This window comes from Coturnix japonica, chromosome 13 (assembly GCF_054131305.1).
Source record: "Coturnix japonica strain WE chromosome 13, WE-NBRP24, whole genome shotgun sequence".
In the NCBI taxonomy this organism is placed as follows: Eukaryota; Metazoa; Chordata; class Aves; order Galliformes; family Phasianidae; genus Coturnix; species Coturnix japonica.
This window is the reverse complement of record NC_140675.1, coordinates 20,744,862-20,758,038: the sequence shown is the minus strand read 5'-3', so window position 1 is coordinate 20,758,038 and position 13,177 is coordinate 20,744,862. Positions and strand designations below refer to the sequence as shown.

Genomic DNA, 13,177 nt, shown 5'->3' with positions numbered 1-13,177 from the left:
AAACCAGCAACATAATGCCTATAAAGGATAATGTCATTTGATTCTGGTGTTAATGTGAAATGAAAAGAAAAATATCAACCTTTTTTCTACCTCTGTTTCCATTGTTTTTTTTTATTCTTAGCTTCTAAAAAAAGATTCCTAAACATTGAGAGGTTTTTCCTTCCTACCTCTGCCTTCCACAGATGACCTGAACATGCCGGCCAAGGAGGTGTATGGAGCACAGCCGCCCATCGAGCTTCTCAGGCAGTGGGTTGATCACGGTCACTGGTATGACCGGAAAGATGCATCCAAGATTCGTATCGTAGACGTGCTGCTTCTGTCAGCTATGGGCCCTCCTGGGGGAGGCAGGAACGATATTACAGGTAGGAAATCTACCAAGGGCGACACAAAGTCTGCGTGTGCAGGAGGAATAAGGTATATCGCGATGGAGAGTTATGTAATTGAAGTTAAGAGGCAGGTTTCATTTTGCTGACGACACACTTTATGTTTGTCTGTCATTTGGATTGCTCCAAAATGAAGTTTGTGTGCTCAGGGTCAGAACTGTACTTTTACCAGGGTGAATTCAATCAATGTTAGGAAATGGATGATGAAGTGACAGTAAATGTTGAGGAACTGGCACTTTTCCCACTTTTCACTTTTTGGAAAGGGGACAAATCTTCCTGACGGGTCTCTTTGGCTACTCCACCAATTCTCACCTGAAATCCCATCTCTGCTGCTGGGATACGCTGCCTGCATTTACTTACGGGCATGTTGCTCAAAAATCAGCGTTGCCTGCCAAGTCACTGTAAGGAAGGTTATATGTTCTGATGGAAAGCCTAACTATAGCTACAGCTACATCATTATAACCACTTAGCCTCCATATAAAGATTCCAGTGCAGGTATACCTGTATGCGATCTGAGGAGGATCTATTAAAATAACTATTATGATGCTGCTGGATTTGTATAGTTTAGTAGTGCGAGTTCTGTGTAGTTTTAGGTGGAATCTGAGAAGGTGGTCATTGCTTTCGTAGAGTTTTACTGTGCTGTACCAATGTGGGTGATAGTGGCCGTATTGTGATGGTGATTTGTGGTTTCCTTATTAAAAGCAGTCAATTTAAGGAGGAATATTGACATAAAATATGAACCAGTTTGTACTCCTTTGGTGTCACCGCTGGGGCAGAAATTAGGCAGAAACAGAATTTGGAGCTGCAGCCAGATGCGAATCTGCGTGAGTGGATCCCAGCCAGACGCTGAGGGGAGGCAGGAAAGTACCTGGATGATCCTAGATCCCTCTGCGTGTTCTTCTGCATGTTACAGGGCGCTTCACACGGCACTTGAACATCGTGTCCATCTGTTCTTTTGAAGATGACATTCTCACCAGGATTTTTAGTGCAGTTGCTGATTGGCACTTTAGCAAAGGCTTTGAGTCCGTCTTTCTGAGGTAATTTGGTGCATTTCCTGTACCACCTTTGTCACGTTTTATCTGCGGATCTTATGTTGTCTCTATTTACCTTCTTCAGGCTCAGTAAGATGATGGTCCAAGCTACAATGACGATTTACAAGATGGCAGTTGAGAATTTCCTCCCAACTCCTTCAAAATCCCATTATGTCTTTAATCTCCGAGATTTTTCCCGGGTTGTTAAAGGAGTGCTGCTCTGTCCACACACCCATCTGCAAGTAAGTAGTTCCATTGTGTTGCTGTAGGAAAGAACAATGGGGAAAGTAAATTACAATATTACAAAGGGAATGTCTCAAATACGTCAACTGTGATTTCATTTGATGTGCATTTACAGTGGATATTGCCGTTGAGTGCCCTGCTTGGTATTTTCTGTTTCTGATGGAGGGAAGCAGCTGTAATTTTTGCTGATGTTCTTTCCACGGGTCCAAAGCCAATCTGATACAGCCTGTACCTCGGGCCATCCCACCTCTTGTGCTTTCACAAACAAAATCTACCGCAGAAAGAAGCATGTGAAGACTCGGTGTTTCTTTTAAAAGTCGATGAGCTTGCCCGTGAACAAGGCAATAGGTTTGTGCAGAACTTGGGCCAAATACTACAGAAGTGTAGTGGCAGGTGTGGAGGATTTTCATACTTTCGCTTTTTCTTCAATTTTCAGCAATATTGCTTGGGAATTCTAGGAATATTAGAAGTCGTATTTCTACTGGACTAATGTGTTTGGTGCAGAAATAGAACAAGAAGCCCACCAGCTACTCAGGGGATGTCTTGGCCAGTGGCAGAGTTTGGGCAGGGCTGGGGCTGGAGGCAGTGTCTAGAAACATCTGTTCTTTATGTACTGGAGTGGGGGGATTTGATACGGCTGAGAAAAATGCACAGACAGAGGAGTCACAGATTGCTGGTTAAGGAAGCTTGTCAAGAGAACAGGTGCTGGGCTGCGTGCCCAATGGCTTGAAACTGAGAGATTCCCACAGAGCTTAGTACAAAATATAGCAGGGCCCAGATGGACGTTTCTACATCGTCCTGCCTGAGCAATATTCATCTGTATTTTTGTACGTACCTTTTTCAGAGTGAAGACAAACTGATCCGCCTTTGGGTTCACGAGGTGTACCGAGTTTTCTATGATCGCTTAATTGATGAGGAGGACAGGGAGGTATTCTTTCAGATGGTAAAACAGACAACGACAGATAGCTTCAAGCAGGACCTGGATAAGGTATTTTTCAACAACAACCTAGACTCAAGTGTTTCAGAAGCATTTAGACACTCAGATCACATTAGTACTGGATATGTTTTGAATGATGTATGTTGATGCATTTGTGAAGTTTGGATTTTCTCCTGCTTGTGTTATGTATTATATGTGCTCTTGTGGAAGCTTCATACCTGCATCATCCAGAACTACAAAAGGATTCTGCTTTGGTACAGAGGACTGTGTGGGATAACTGTCTTTCACTGTTCACTTGTGCTCCAACTTAACATACCCTGGAATGAGTCACTGGGAGTAGCAGGTGCTTTTCTGGGAAGCTTTCTGGCAACTCTTCCTGCTTTTCACAGCACAGTTGCCATGTGAGGTGTGCATGGCAGGAACTTGCATGTCTGCTTACAGCAAATTGCTGCTCAGGAAGCTTTTCTGTTTACCCCCCCCCCCCCCCCCCTTTCCACTTCTTTTTATTTTTCTTTCGTCTTTGTTTCTTTTTCTTTTTTCTTCTGCACTAAGATGATAAGCAAAATAACTGGAAAATGGTGTTTCCCACATTATTATTATATAGATAGGAATAATCCTTGTTTAAATGAAAGTAATTCTCCAATAGTCTGAATCGTGTGTTTATTCGTGCAGGTGCTGGGTCATCTCTCACCCACTGGCGAGGTCACTGATGATCACATCCGCAGCCTTTTCTTTGGGGACTATCTGGAGCCAGACAGTAGCACAAAAGCATACGATGAAATCACAGACTTGGAGCAACTGACATCTGTGATGGAAACCTACCTGGAGGAGTACAACAACACCAGCAGGGCACCAATGCCCTTAGTCATGTTCAAGTTTGCTATTGAGCATATCTCAAGGATATGCAGGGTACTGAAACAGGATAATGGACACCTTTTGTTGGTGGGCATTGGTGGAAGTGGTCGACAAAGCGCTACCAAGCTGGCCACCCACATGAACGCATTTGAACTCTTTCAAATTGAAATTACAAAGTCCTATGGAGTCAATGAATGGAAAGAAGATGTTAAACGAGTCATGCTGAGGGCCGGTGTTGCTAACAAGAACGTTTCCTTTTTGTTCTGTGATAGTCAAATAAAGGATGAAGCATTTATAGAAGATATCAACATGCTTTTAAATACTGGTGATGTGCCTAATATCTTTGCTGCTGATGAGAAGGCTGATATTGTTGAGAAAATGCAAAGTGCAGCAAGGATGGCGAATGAGAAAGTCGAAGCTACTCCACTTGCTATGTACAATTTCTTTATTGAAAGGATGAAGAAAAGTTTGCATATCGTCTTAGGTCTGTATATAATGCATTATTTCCCAGAATGCTTTTCCTGCTTCCTAGCTGCAGAGAAAGTTAGATAATTTTTGTGGTGTTCTTGTTGTGTTTTCATATTTTTCTAGCAATGAGTCCTATTGGTGACGCGTTTCGGAATCGACTACGGATGTTCCCATCGCTGATAAACTGCTGCACCATCGACTGGTTCCAAACCTGGCCTGCAGATGCTTTGGAGATGGTTGCTAACAAGTTTTTGGAGGATGTTGAGCTTGAAGATGACATTAGAAAAGAGTATGAGTTCATTTGTCAAGAAATGTGATGCAAATGTTTACCTCCCCCTTGTCAGACCTACATGACCATATAAGTGAACTAAGCTAAGCCACCTCTTTGATGACAGAGCAAGTCAAAGGCATCTGGACATACGTATCAGTCCATGTTCTTTGGAAGAAGTCTAAAATGTTTCTTGTAGTAGGGAAAAGCAATTTTGCCTTCACTAACACTGATATGACTTCATAGACTTGAAGTAATTTCCTTATTGTTAATTGATGTAAAGAGAGATTATATTTACACAGTAACGCAGAAACTTTTTCCCCAGGGTTGTGTCAATGTGCAAATATTTCCAAGAAACTGTGAGAGAGCTCTCCGTCAGCTATTACAGCACACTGCGGAGGCACAACTACGTAACGCCAACATCGTATCTAGAGCTGATTCTTACCTTTAAAACTCTGCTGATTAGCAAAAGGCAAGAAGTTGACACAATGCGAAATCGTTATCTTACAGGACTTCAAAAGCTTGACTTTGCATCTTCACAAGTAAGTCTGAGTGAAAGCACTGAACGTGTGGTATGTGCGTGTCTGTTGTAAGTGGAATCAAGCTTCCAAAACCAAAGCTGATGAAATTCCTTCTTCGCTGCATTCAGGATGCTATTGATAATTTTCTCTAGAAAGCCATCCAGAAAAGTGAGATTACTTCTTAGTCATTTTAATTTCAGATAATAACACTTAATAGAAAGCTACGTGAAGCTGATGGTACTCATTGAGTGTTAAAGGGAAAAAAACACTTATTTTGTCAAAACCTTGTCTATAAAAAACATTGCTTAGCATCTGTTACCCTTTGTAAAACAGGAGGAAGTTCAAGAACATTGTAAATCCTTGGCAAGCATTGATTCCCCAATCAATTCCCAGTGGGAGATTGATCAGGGTCCATGTGAACAAGTCCCCCTTTCACACATCGAATCCAGGGCCTGAGCGTCCCAGTGCAAAGTAGTGGAGCTTCCAGGCACTTGTGCTGACAAAGAACATCTAGTACAGAGCTGTTGATGTCTCTAAGTCCTCTAAGTCTGTGTTACAGTCCTGGTTTCTTTCGGATTCAGTTTTTCACTTGTGTAGCAAAGGATTATTTGGGGTTCCATAAACTGAAACTGACAGTGAAGGAAAAAAATACAACTGATCAGTATGTTTTTCATGATTGAAATTAAGTGGATCATAAAGGAGGGATCACGGATGATTACAAACACTCTCTTTAAAAATTCTGTTCCTTTCAATAAAACGGCTCTTAGTAAAAATATTTCAGAGAACTGTTCTAACAATTATTCAAGGTCTCGTGTCCCCTTTTCACTTGTGTTGATGTCTTCTCATCTTTCTCCCTAAGACATCAAGAGCATGAAGTGTGTGCAGATGTTTACGAGGATTTCCTCTTGATTTCCTGTTCATCAGGTTGCAGAAATGCAGAAAGAACTGACTGCTCTTCAGCCTGAACTGATTCAGACTTCTGCAGAAACAGAGAAAATGATGGTCCGGATTGAAAAAGAAACAGCTGAAGTAGATGCAAAGAAGGAAATTGTGTCAGCAGATGAAAAGGAGGCCAACGAAGCAGCAGCTGCTGCAAAAGCTATTAAGGTACTTCAGCCTGGAGAGTGGTTGGTTTTCAGCATCCTTCCCTGTAAGTTTGTATTCTGATGTGTTAATAAGGTGAACGAGATGTTCCTGATATAAAGAAGGTAAATTTTGGCTGCTCAGTGTGCGACTGTCTCGTGGTGCCTGCCACCCTTCCCTTGTTGGTTTGCATCCCAAAAGTTCCATAGCTTTTATTCCTGTAGTAACGTATTCTGCTTTTCAGCAGATGGAGTACTGGGGTTAGGCAGGTGCCAGGCCCACGGATGGTTTCCTTGGGGTTAGGTGAGCTGATGTGTCACAGAGCTGCGTGGAGCCCTGCTGGGCATAACCCAAGAGATGCTGATGCAGCCAGATATCATAGCACAGAATTTACAGTGGGAAGCTGCAGGATTCCTCAGTGTGTTTTTGGAGCTAGTTGGAAAGGCCAGTGATAGGTAATTACCTCTATCTGGGTATGTGAGCAAGAATTTAAGCCACACGGTATATACTTTCTACCTAATCAGCACTCTTAAATTAAGAGCAAGCGTATCTAACCTGTTGTAATTCTCCCCAAACAACCAGGGAGACACTTTGAGCTTTCTCAGCTCTGGGTTGAGCTTATGGAATTTCCTAGTTCTCTACAAACCTTTCCTCTTCAAGCTGTGCAGACCAAAGTAGTTTCCTCTCCAAGAATCCCAGTGCTGTGGAGACTTATTATTAGATACTTCCAGGCAGAGAGTTTTCTGTGGAACTACAGGCATCTCCCCAATGTCTTGACAGGATGAATGCGAAGGAGACCTTGCGGAGGCCATGCCGGCTTTGGAGGCAGCACTTGCAGCTCTTGATACCCTGAATCCTTCAGATATTTCTCTTGTGAAGTCCATGCAGAATCCACCTGGGCCTGTTAAGCTTGTCATGGAGAGCATCTGTGTCATGAAGGGAGCTAAACCAGAGAGGAAGCCTGATCCAAATGGGAGTGGTAATGAAGTGTTTGTTCTCCCTGCCCTAGTAATGGTTGGGTGCTGTGTATTGCACTGGTGGAGCGTGTTTTTGTTAGCGAAGACTTAAGCTCTCAGCTACTGAGATCAGCCTTGCTTTGCTGTTATAGCATATTGCACTTGCTTGGCTGCTGCATAAGCTTTGTAGGTGTGATCCCAGAGGGCACGAAGCTTTGACCCAGTCTTGTGGTTACCATCACCTTGAGGGGCTCTGGGAGCTGGAGGTCTGCTGCACCATTCCCCTGTAATCCCTGCTGCAAAACAGCACCGGGTATCCTGGGAGGCAGAATCCCTCCTGCCATAGGTTACCATTCTAACAAACCCTTTCTTTCTCATGTTACTATTGTGAGACTGCACAGGATTTACAAGGCAGGACAAGAAATAGCTTTACTTCATGTCCCCACATTTCAGCCCTTAATAGCAGAAATAAGAGTTCTATAAATTTGTTTTTCATCCAAAATTGTCTTGTCTAGATTAGGATGTAGTGCCTTCTTATAGGTGTTGATTTGTCTAATAAACTACAGTAAGAAAGACTGTACAATTGGTTCCCTTGTTGAGGTAGAATTAACATGTAATTAATAAATCCGGTGGGTGTTTGTGATACTGAGGTTCCTGTTTGAATTTCTTCAGGAGAGGATTTTCACAAAAGAATTGACTGTGCTTGCGTAGTAAAATCAGGCTTCAAAGTCATGATATTGTTGGTTCCTCCTATTAAGTTTCAAGTATTTTTTTTTTTCAGTTTGAGTGTGTGTGACTTAGGCCTGATTTTCATGTTATGTGCAATGCAGGTAAAATGATAGAAGATTACTGGGGGTCCTCTAGAAAACTTCTTGGAGACCTGAAATTTCTGGAGAGCTTGAAGACATATGACAAGGATCATATTCCTCCAGCTGTAATGAAGGTCATTAGAGACAGGTTTATTGATCACCCGGATTTTCAGCCAGCTGTCATTAAAAATGTCTCATCGGCCTGTGAAGGACTGTGTAAGTGGGTGCGAGCCATGGAGGTCTATGACCGCGTTGCAAAAGTGGTTGCCCCGAAACGTGAACGTTTGAAAACTGCTGAGGAGTTGCTGGATGTTCAAATGGAGAAGCTAAAAGAAAAGCAAGCAGAACTTAAGGAGGTTGTCGATCGCCTCCAAGCTTTGAATGATGATTTTGAAAGCATGAATAACCGGAAGAGAGATTTGGAAAATAATATTGACCTCTGCTCACAAAAGATTGTGAGAGCTGAACAGCTCATCAGTGGTCTCGGTGGAGAGAAAGACAGGTGGACAGAAGCTGCACGGTTACTGAGAATCCGGTACGTAGACCTTACAGGAGATGTGTTGTTATCTTCAGGAACTGTGGCTTACCTGGGAGCCTTTACTGTAGACTACCGCTTACAGTGCCAACAGCAATGGCAAGTTCTGTGCAATGAGAAGAACATCCCGTGCTCCGGTGACTTTAGCTTAAGCAACACATTAGGGGATCCAGTCAAAATCCGTGCGTGGCAGATCGCTGGGCTGCCAGTTGATTCCTTTTCCATTGACAATGGCATAATTGTTTCTAACTCAAGGAGGTGGGCTTTAATGATAGACCCTCAAAGGCAAGCTAACAGATGGGTGAAGAACATGGAGAAAGCCAACAAGCTGTCGGTTATCAAATTATCTGACACACATTATGTTAGGACGTTAGAAAATGCTATTCAGCTTGGAACGCCTGTCCTGCTGGAAAATATTGGAGAAGAATTAGATGCTTTCATAGAACCCATCTTACTAAAGCTAACATTCAAACAACAAGGAGTAGAATACATGAAATTAGGGGAAAATATACTGGAATATTCAAGAGATTTCAGGTTTTACATAACAACTCGCTTAAGGAATCCTCATTATCTTCCTGAAGTGGCTGTTAAGGTTTGTCTGCTCAACTTCATGATTACACCGTTGGGTCTTCAGGACCAGCTTCTTGGAATTGTAGCTGCAGAGGAAAAGCCTGAACTGGAAGAAAAGAAAAACAAACTGATTATAGAAAGTGCAGCTAACAAAAAACAGTTAAAAGAAATAGAAGACAAAATCCTGGAAGTTCTTTCCAAGTCAGAAGGAAACATCTTAGAAGATGAAACAGCAATTAATATTCTGTCGTCGTCCAAAACGTTATCTGAAGAAATCTCTGAAAAGCAAAAAGTTGCCTCAGCAACTGAAATGCAAATAGATTCTACTCGAGTTGGGTATAAGCCGGTTGCTGTTCATTCAGCTGTTGTCTTCTTCTGCATCTCTGATCTGGCAAACATTGAACCCATGTACCAGTATTCACTGACTTGGTTCATTAACTTGTATGTTCAGTCCATTGCTAAAAGCAAGAAGGGTGAAGATCTGGAAGAGAGGATTGAAAACATAATAGAACATTTCACAGCAAGCATCTATAACAATGTCTGTCGCTCACTGTTTGAGAAGGATAAGCTGCTATTCTCCCTCCTCCTGACAGTGGGCATAATGAAGGGGAGAGGCCAAATAGATGATGAAGTTTGGCGTTTCCTACTGACAGGAGGAGTTGCTCTTGACAATCCTCATCCCAACCCAGCTCCAGACTGGCTCTCTGACAAATCCTGGGCAGAGCTCGTGCGTGCATCTTGTCTGACAAACCTTCAGGGGCTGATGGAACATGTAAGAGAGAACTTTTCAGAGTGGAAACGAATCTACGACTCTGTAAGACCCCACAAAGAAAATTTCCCAGATGCGTGGAGCACAGTGACGGGGTTGGATCGTTTGGTGATCCTCAGGTGCCTGAGACCTGACAAAATAGTTCCAGCAGTGCAGCAGTTCATTGTAGAAAACATGGGGAGAACGTTTATTGAGCCGCCTACTTTTGATCTTGGACAAAGCTACGGTGATTCCAATTGTTGTGCCCCTTTGATTTTTGTGTTATCACCAGGTGCTGACCCCATGGCAGGTGAGACTGATACTGAAAACACTTTTTTTCTTTGTCTAATTAAATGACACTGAGTGTGATTAAACTGTTTATAGCATAGGCTGCTCAACCTGGCCTTTATATGTCCGTAAAGCATAACAGTGGTGATAAAACAGAAGGCATTTACATCTGTCTGTATATGTAAAATGAGAGTATCATTGCTGGAGCGGGGTGAAGGAAATAGTGATACGATGTCTGGGTCTGTGAGCAGCAGTTCAGGAGTCCAGAATTTCTTAACATCCACACCAGTTCATCATTCATGCTTACACTGCAGCTCCTCCAGTGTGAGTCTGGAAGTTTTCCCCTTCTGAAAGTGTCCTCATTCTATTACTGAGTAAATGGTACATATGACTACGTTAAAAACACATCTGTTAAATGGCCTTTAAGAAAAAAACACCCCATTTATTTTTAAACCTGGTTTTCTGCCCAAAGGATTGTAATATCAGCTGTACTATAAGGAAGGATTTCCAGGACTGATTGAACAGCAAAGAAATACAGCCCATAGCTGAAGGTCCAGCTCACAGCTCAACCCCATATCCAATTGTACCCATGGCAGAGTAGTGCGGTCTGGAGCTGAGCACTCGAGGCTGAGGAGGAGGCTGAGCATTTAGCCTGGCTGCCAGTGAATTTTGTAGTGTTTCTTTGTGCACCTGAATTTCAGCACATCTCTGAGGAAAGCAGTGCTGATGTAGCGTTGGGTGCTGCCTGTGGGTTGTTGAGGTGTTGGCTTGTTTTTCTGTTTCTTTTTTTTTTTTTGTTGGCCTTTACCCCTTTAATACTTGTTCCTTTATAAAAACAGTGAGTGTAACACGGCTCTACTTTCTAATACTTTGTCTTTGCATGTGCACAACTTGCCGTCGTAGGTTTGCTCAAATTTGCTGACGATGTTGGCATGGGAGGTGCAAACATCCAGACTGTTTCACTTGGACAAGGTCAGGGCCCGATAGCAGCCAACATGATCCACCAGGCAGTCAGTGCAGGGAGCTGGGTGGTGCTGCAGAACTGCCACCTTGCAACCAGCTGGATGCCTGCTTTGGAGAAAATCTGCGAGGAGGTGATAGTGCCCGAGAGCACCAATGATAAGTTCCGGTAAATTACATTTTGTTCCTTTTGTTTCAGTATTTCCTGTTTGCTGAAGGCAGCTGCAAAGAGAGATGAAGTTTATTCTGTGTCAACAGCCTCTTATAACAGTCATATTGTTTGATGTGCAGTGATAAAGATACCTAACTGGGATGTCATCGTTCCTACCTGTTTGATATACTCTTCTTTATGCTGCATTTATAGCAAACATAGATGGTATCATTATAGCTAAACAAGTCACAAACCCCTTAGTTTGCTGAAAATCGATACTGGGGAGATGTCTTGGTTGGTGGCTTTTGAATAATGAGCTTCTGGATCTCTTTGCAGGCTGTGGTTGACCAGTTATCCGTCCACAGAATTTCCTGTCAGCATCCTCCAGAATGGCATCAAAATGACAAATGAACCTCCCAAAGGGGTCAGAGCAAACCTCCTTCGGTCGTACCTCAACGACCCCATCTCTGATGCCACGTTCTTTAACAGCTGCCAAAAGCCAGAAATGTGGCAAAAATTGTTGTTTGGTCTTTGCTTTTTTCACGCTGTTGTGCAGGAAAGGAGAAACTTTGGCCCATTGGGTAAGGTTCCAATTATTTTCCATATTGTTTCTCAAAGGTCAGTAGTTTTGAAATGCATTATTTATTATTAAAAAGCAGGATTGTTGTCAGCAGTGTTGCAGGAGTGCAACCTGTGCTGAGCATAATGAAGTTTATAAGCTGCTATCAGTGATTCTTGTTCAAGCAAAGTTACTCTTGAAGCTCCTGTGTTACCCTGGGGGAGGGTTAGAAAGTATCCATTGTGTCAATATATCATACAGTACTTGCATTAAATTGTAGCTGACTAAATTAGTTTATTACGCCGCTGTTCAATACCTGCAGTAATTTACTTATCAGTGTACTTATCAGTAGCGCTTCTGTTCCTGTGTGTACATTTTTAGCAGAGCCAGTGTGTCTGTTTGCTTGGTGTAAAACTGAAAGTCAGTATCTGCAGTGTGTTCATAATACAGCAATGAAAGGATGTATTTGGAAATATATTGGATTCTGACATTTTCCATACAATGCAGAAACATAGGAAACTGCAGATTTCATATTTATTACTATATAACCATATATATGTGTGTTTGTGTGTATATATATCTTACACTCTCCATTAGTGAGCGTGAAGCTCTCAGCCTTCCATTCTGACTGAATCTGCCTTTATAGTAACAGTGACTGCTGTGCAGTGTTTACTCCCACTGAAAGCCACCATCCCTGTATTAATAAGCAGCTATATTTCAGCACGGGGCAGCATTCATTCACCCCATGTATCTTATCTGTATTGAACAGGTTGGAATATTCCGTACGAGTTCAACGAGTCTGACCTCAGGATCAGTATGCAGCAGATCCACATGTTTTTGAATGAATATGAAGAAGTCCCTTTTGAAGCTCTGACATATCTAACAGGTACAGGCTTTGTGCCCTCTGATGTGTTTTGACTTTGATTCAACGGTACCTAAAAACTTCTGAGTATCTGGAAGCCTCAGGATTTCAACTTACTGGAGGTGAACATGAATGAACAAACAAAAAGTGTTTTACATTAAATTTAATCTTTTCATTCTGGTTTTCTTTGTCCTTTCCCAGGGGAATGTAACTATGGTGGGAGAGTAACAGACGACAAAGACAGGCGGCTTCTCCTGTCCCTTCTGTCTACAGTCTACAACAAGGATATAGAGCAGGACAAGTACGTGCTTGTGCCTGGAGGTGACTACTACATCCCACCACATGGTCCATATGAGGTGAGGAGACGGCACATGTAAATTCTCCCTTTAATTGTTGGGAAAAAGCTTACCTATGCTGCACTTTGATACACCAAATACAATAAATAAACGTACAGGAAATAAATGCATAAGATTGCAAAGCCGTGACAGACTGCATCTGCAAAATATGAGTTTGGTACTTAATATCTATCACATGGCAGCGGAGAGAGAGAGAGATAGATTCCAGTATTCTGATGTTGGATGTACTGATCGTTTGTGAATATATCACTGCCTGATTTCTGCTTTTGAAATGTTTCTGTTACAGTCTTACATTGAATACCTAAGAAGCTTACCAAGCGTGACGCACCCTGAGGTGTTTGGGCTTCACGAGAATGCAGACATTACCAAGGATACCCAGGAGACCAACCAGCTCTTCAGCGGGGTGCTGCTGACTTTGCCTCGAGTGGCAGGGGGAGGTGGCAGGTCCCCTCAGGTAACAGGGGGAACAATCAACTTGCAGCTCATGCCTCGTGTGCCCCACATCTCAGAGTAACCCTGCGCCTCCCATCACACGAGCATTACGTAGGTGTGCAGGGAACAGGGTGCAGGTGTGTAGAGAAGTAGATGTGGACT

General features: G+C 42.7%; 1 protein-coding gene across 2 annotated transcripts in view; it reads left to right on the top strand.

Moving 5' to 3' along the window:
• The window catches only part of DNAH3 (dynein axonemal heavy chain 3), a 44,326-nt gene that overhangs the window by 28,597 nt on the left and 2,552 nt on the right, over positions 1 to 13,177 (top strand). For both annotated transcript variants that reach the window (XM_085514435.1, XM_085514436.1), the window contains exons 43-57: positions 183 to 362; positions 1,297 to 1,420; positions 1,500 to 1,656; positions 2,502 to 2,645; positions 3,267 to 3,933; positions 4,041 to 4,206; positions 4,511 to 4,727; positions 5,631 to 5,813; positions 6,570 to 6,768; positions 7,576 to 9,717; positions 10,599 to 10,824; positions 11,143 to 11,387; positions 12,135 to 12,251; positions 12,429 to 12,583; positions 12,870 to 13,037. In XM_085514435.1, coding sequence (XP_085370561.1) covers positions 183 to 362; positions 1,297 to 1,420; positions 1,500 to 1,656; positions 2,502 to 2,645; positions 3,267 to 3,933; positions 4,041 to 4,206; positions 4,511 to 4,727; positions 5,631 to 5,813; positions 6,570 to 6,768; positions 7,576 to 9,717; positions 10,599 to 10,824; positions 11,143 to 11,387; positions 12,135 to 12,251; positions 12,429 to 12,583; positions 12,870 to 13,037 — 5,090 coding nt within the window. The remainder of the gene's footprint in view (positions 1 to 182; positions 363 to 1,296; positions 1,421 to 1,499; positions 1,657 to 2,501; positions 2,646 to 3,266; positions 3,934 to 4,040; positions 4,207 to 4,510; positions 4,728 to 5,630; positions 5,814 to 6,569; positions 6,769 to 7,575; positions 9,718 to 10,598; positions 10,825 to 11,142; positions 11,388 to 12,134; positions 12,252 to 12,428; positions 12,584 to 12,869; positions 13,038 to 13,177) is intronic.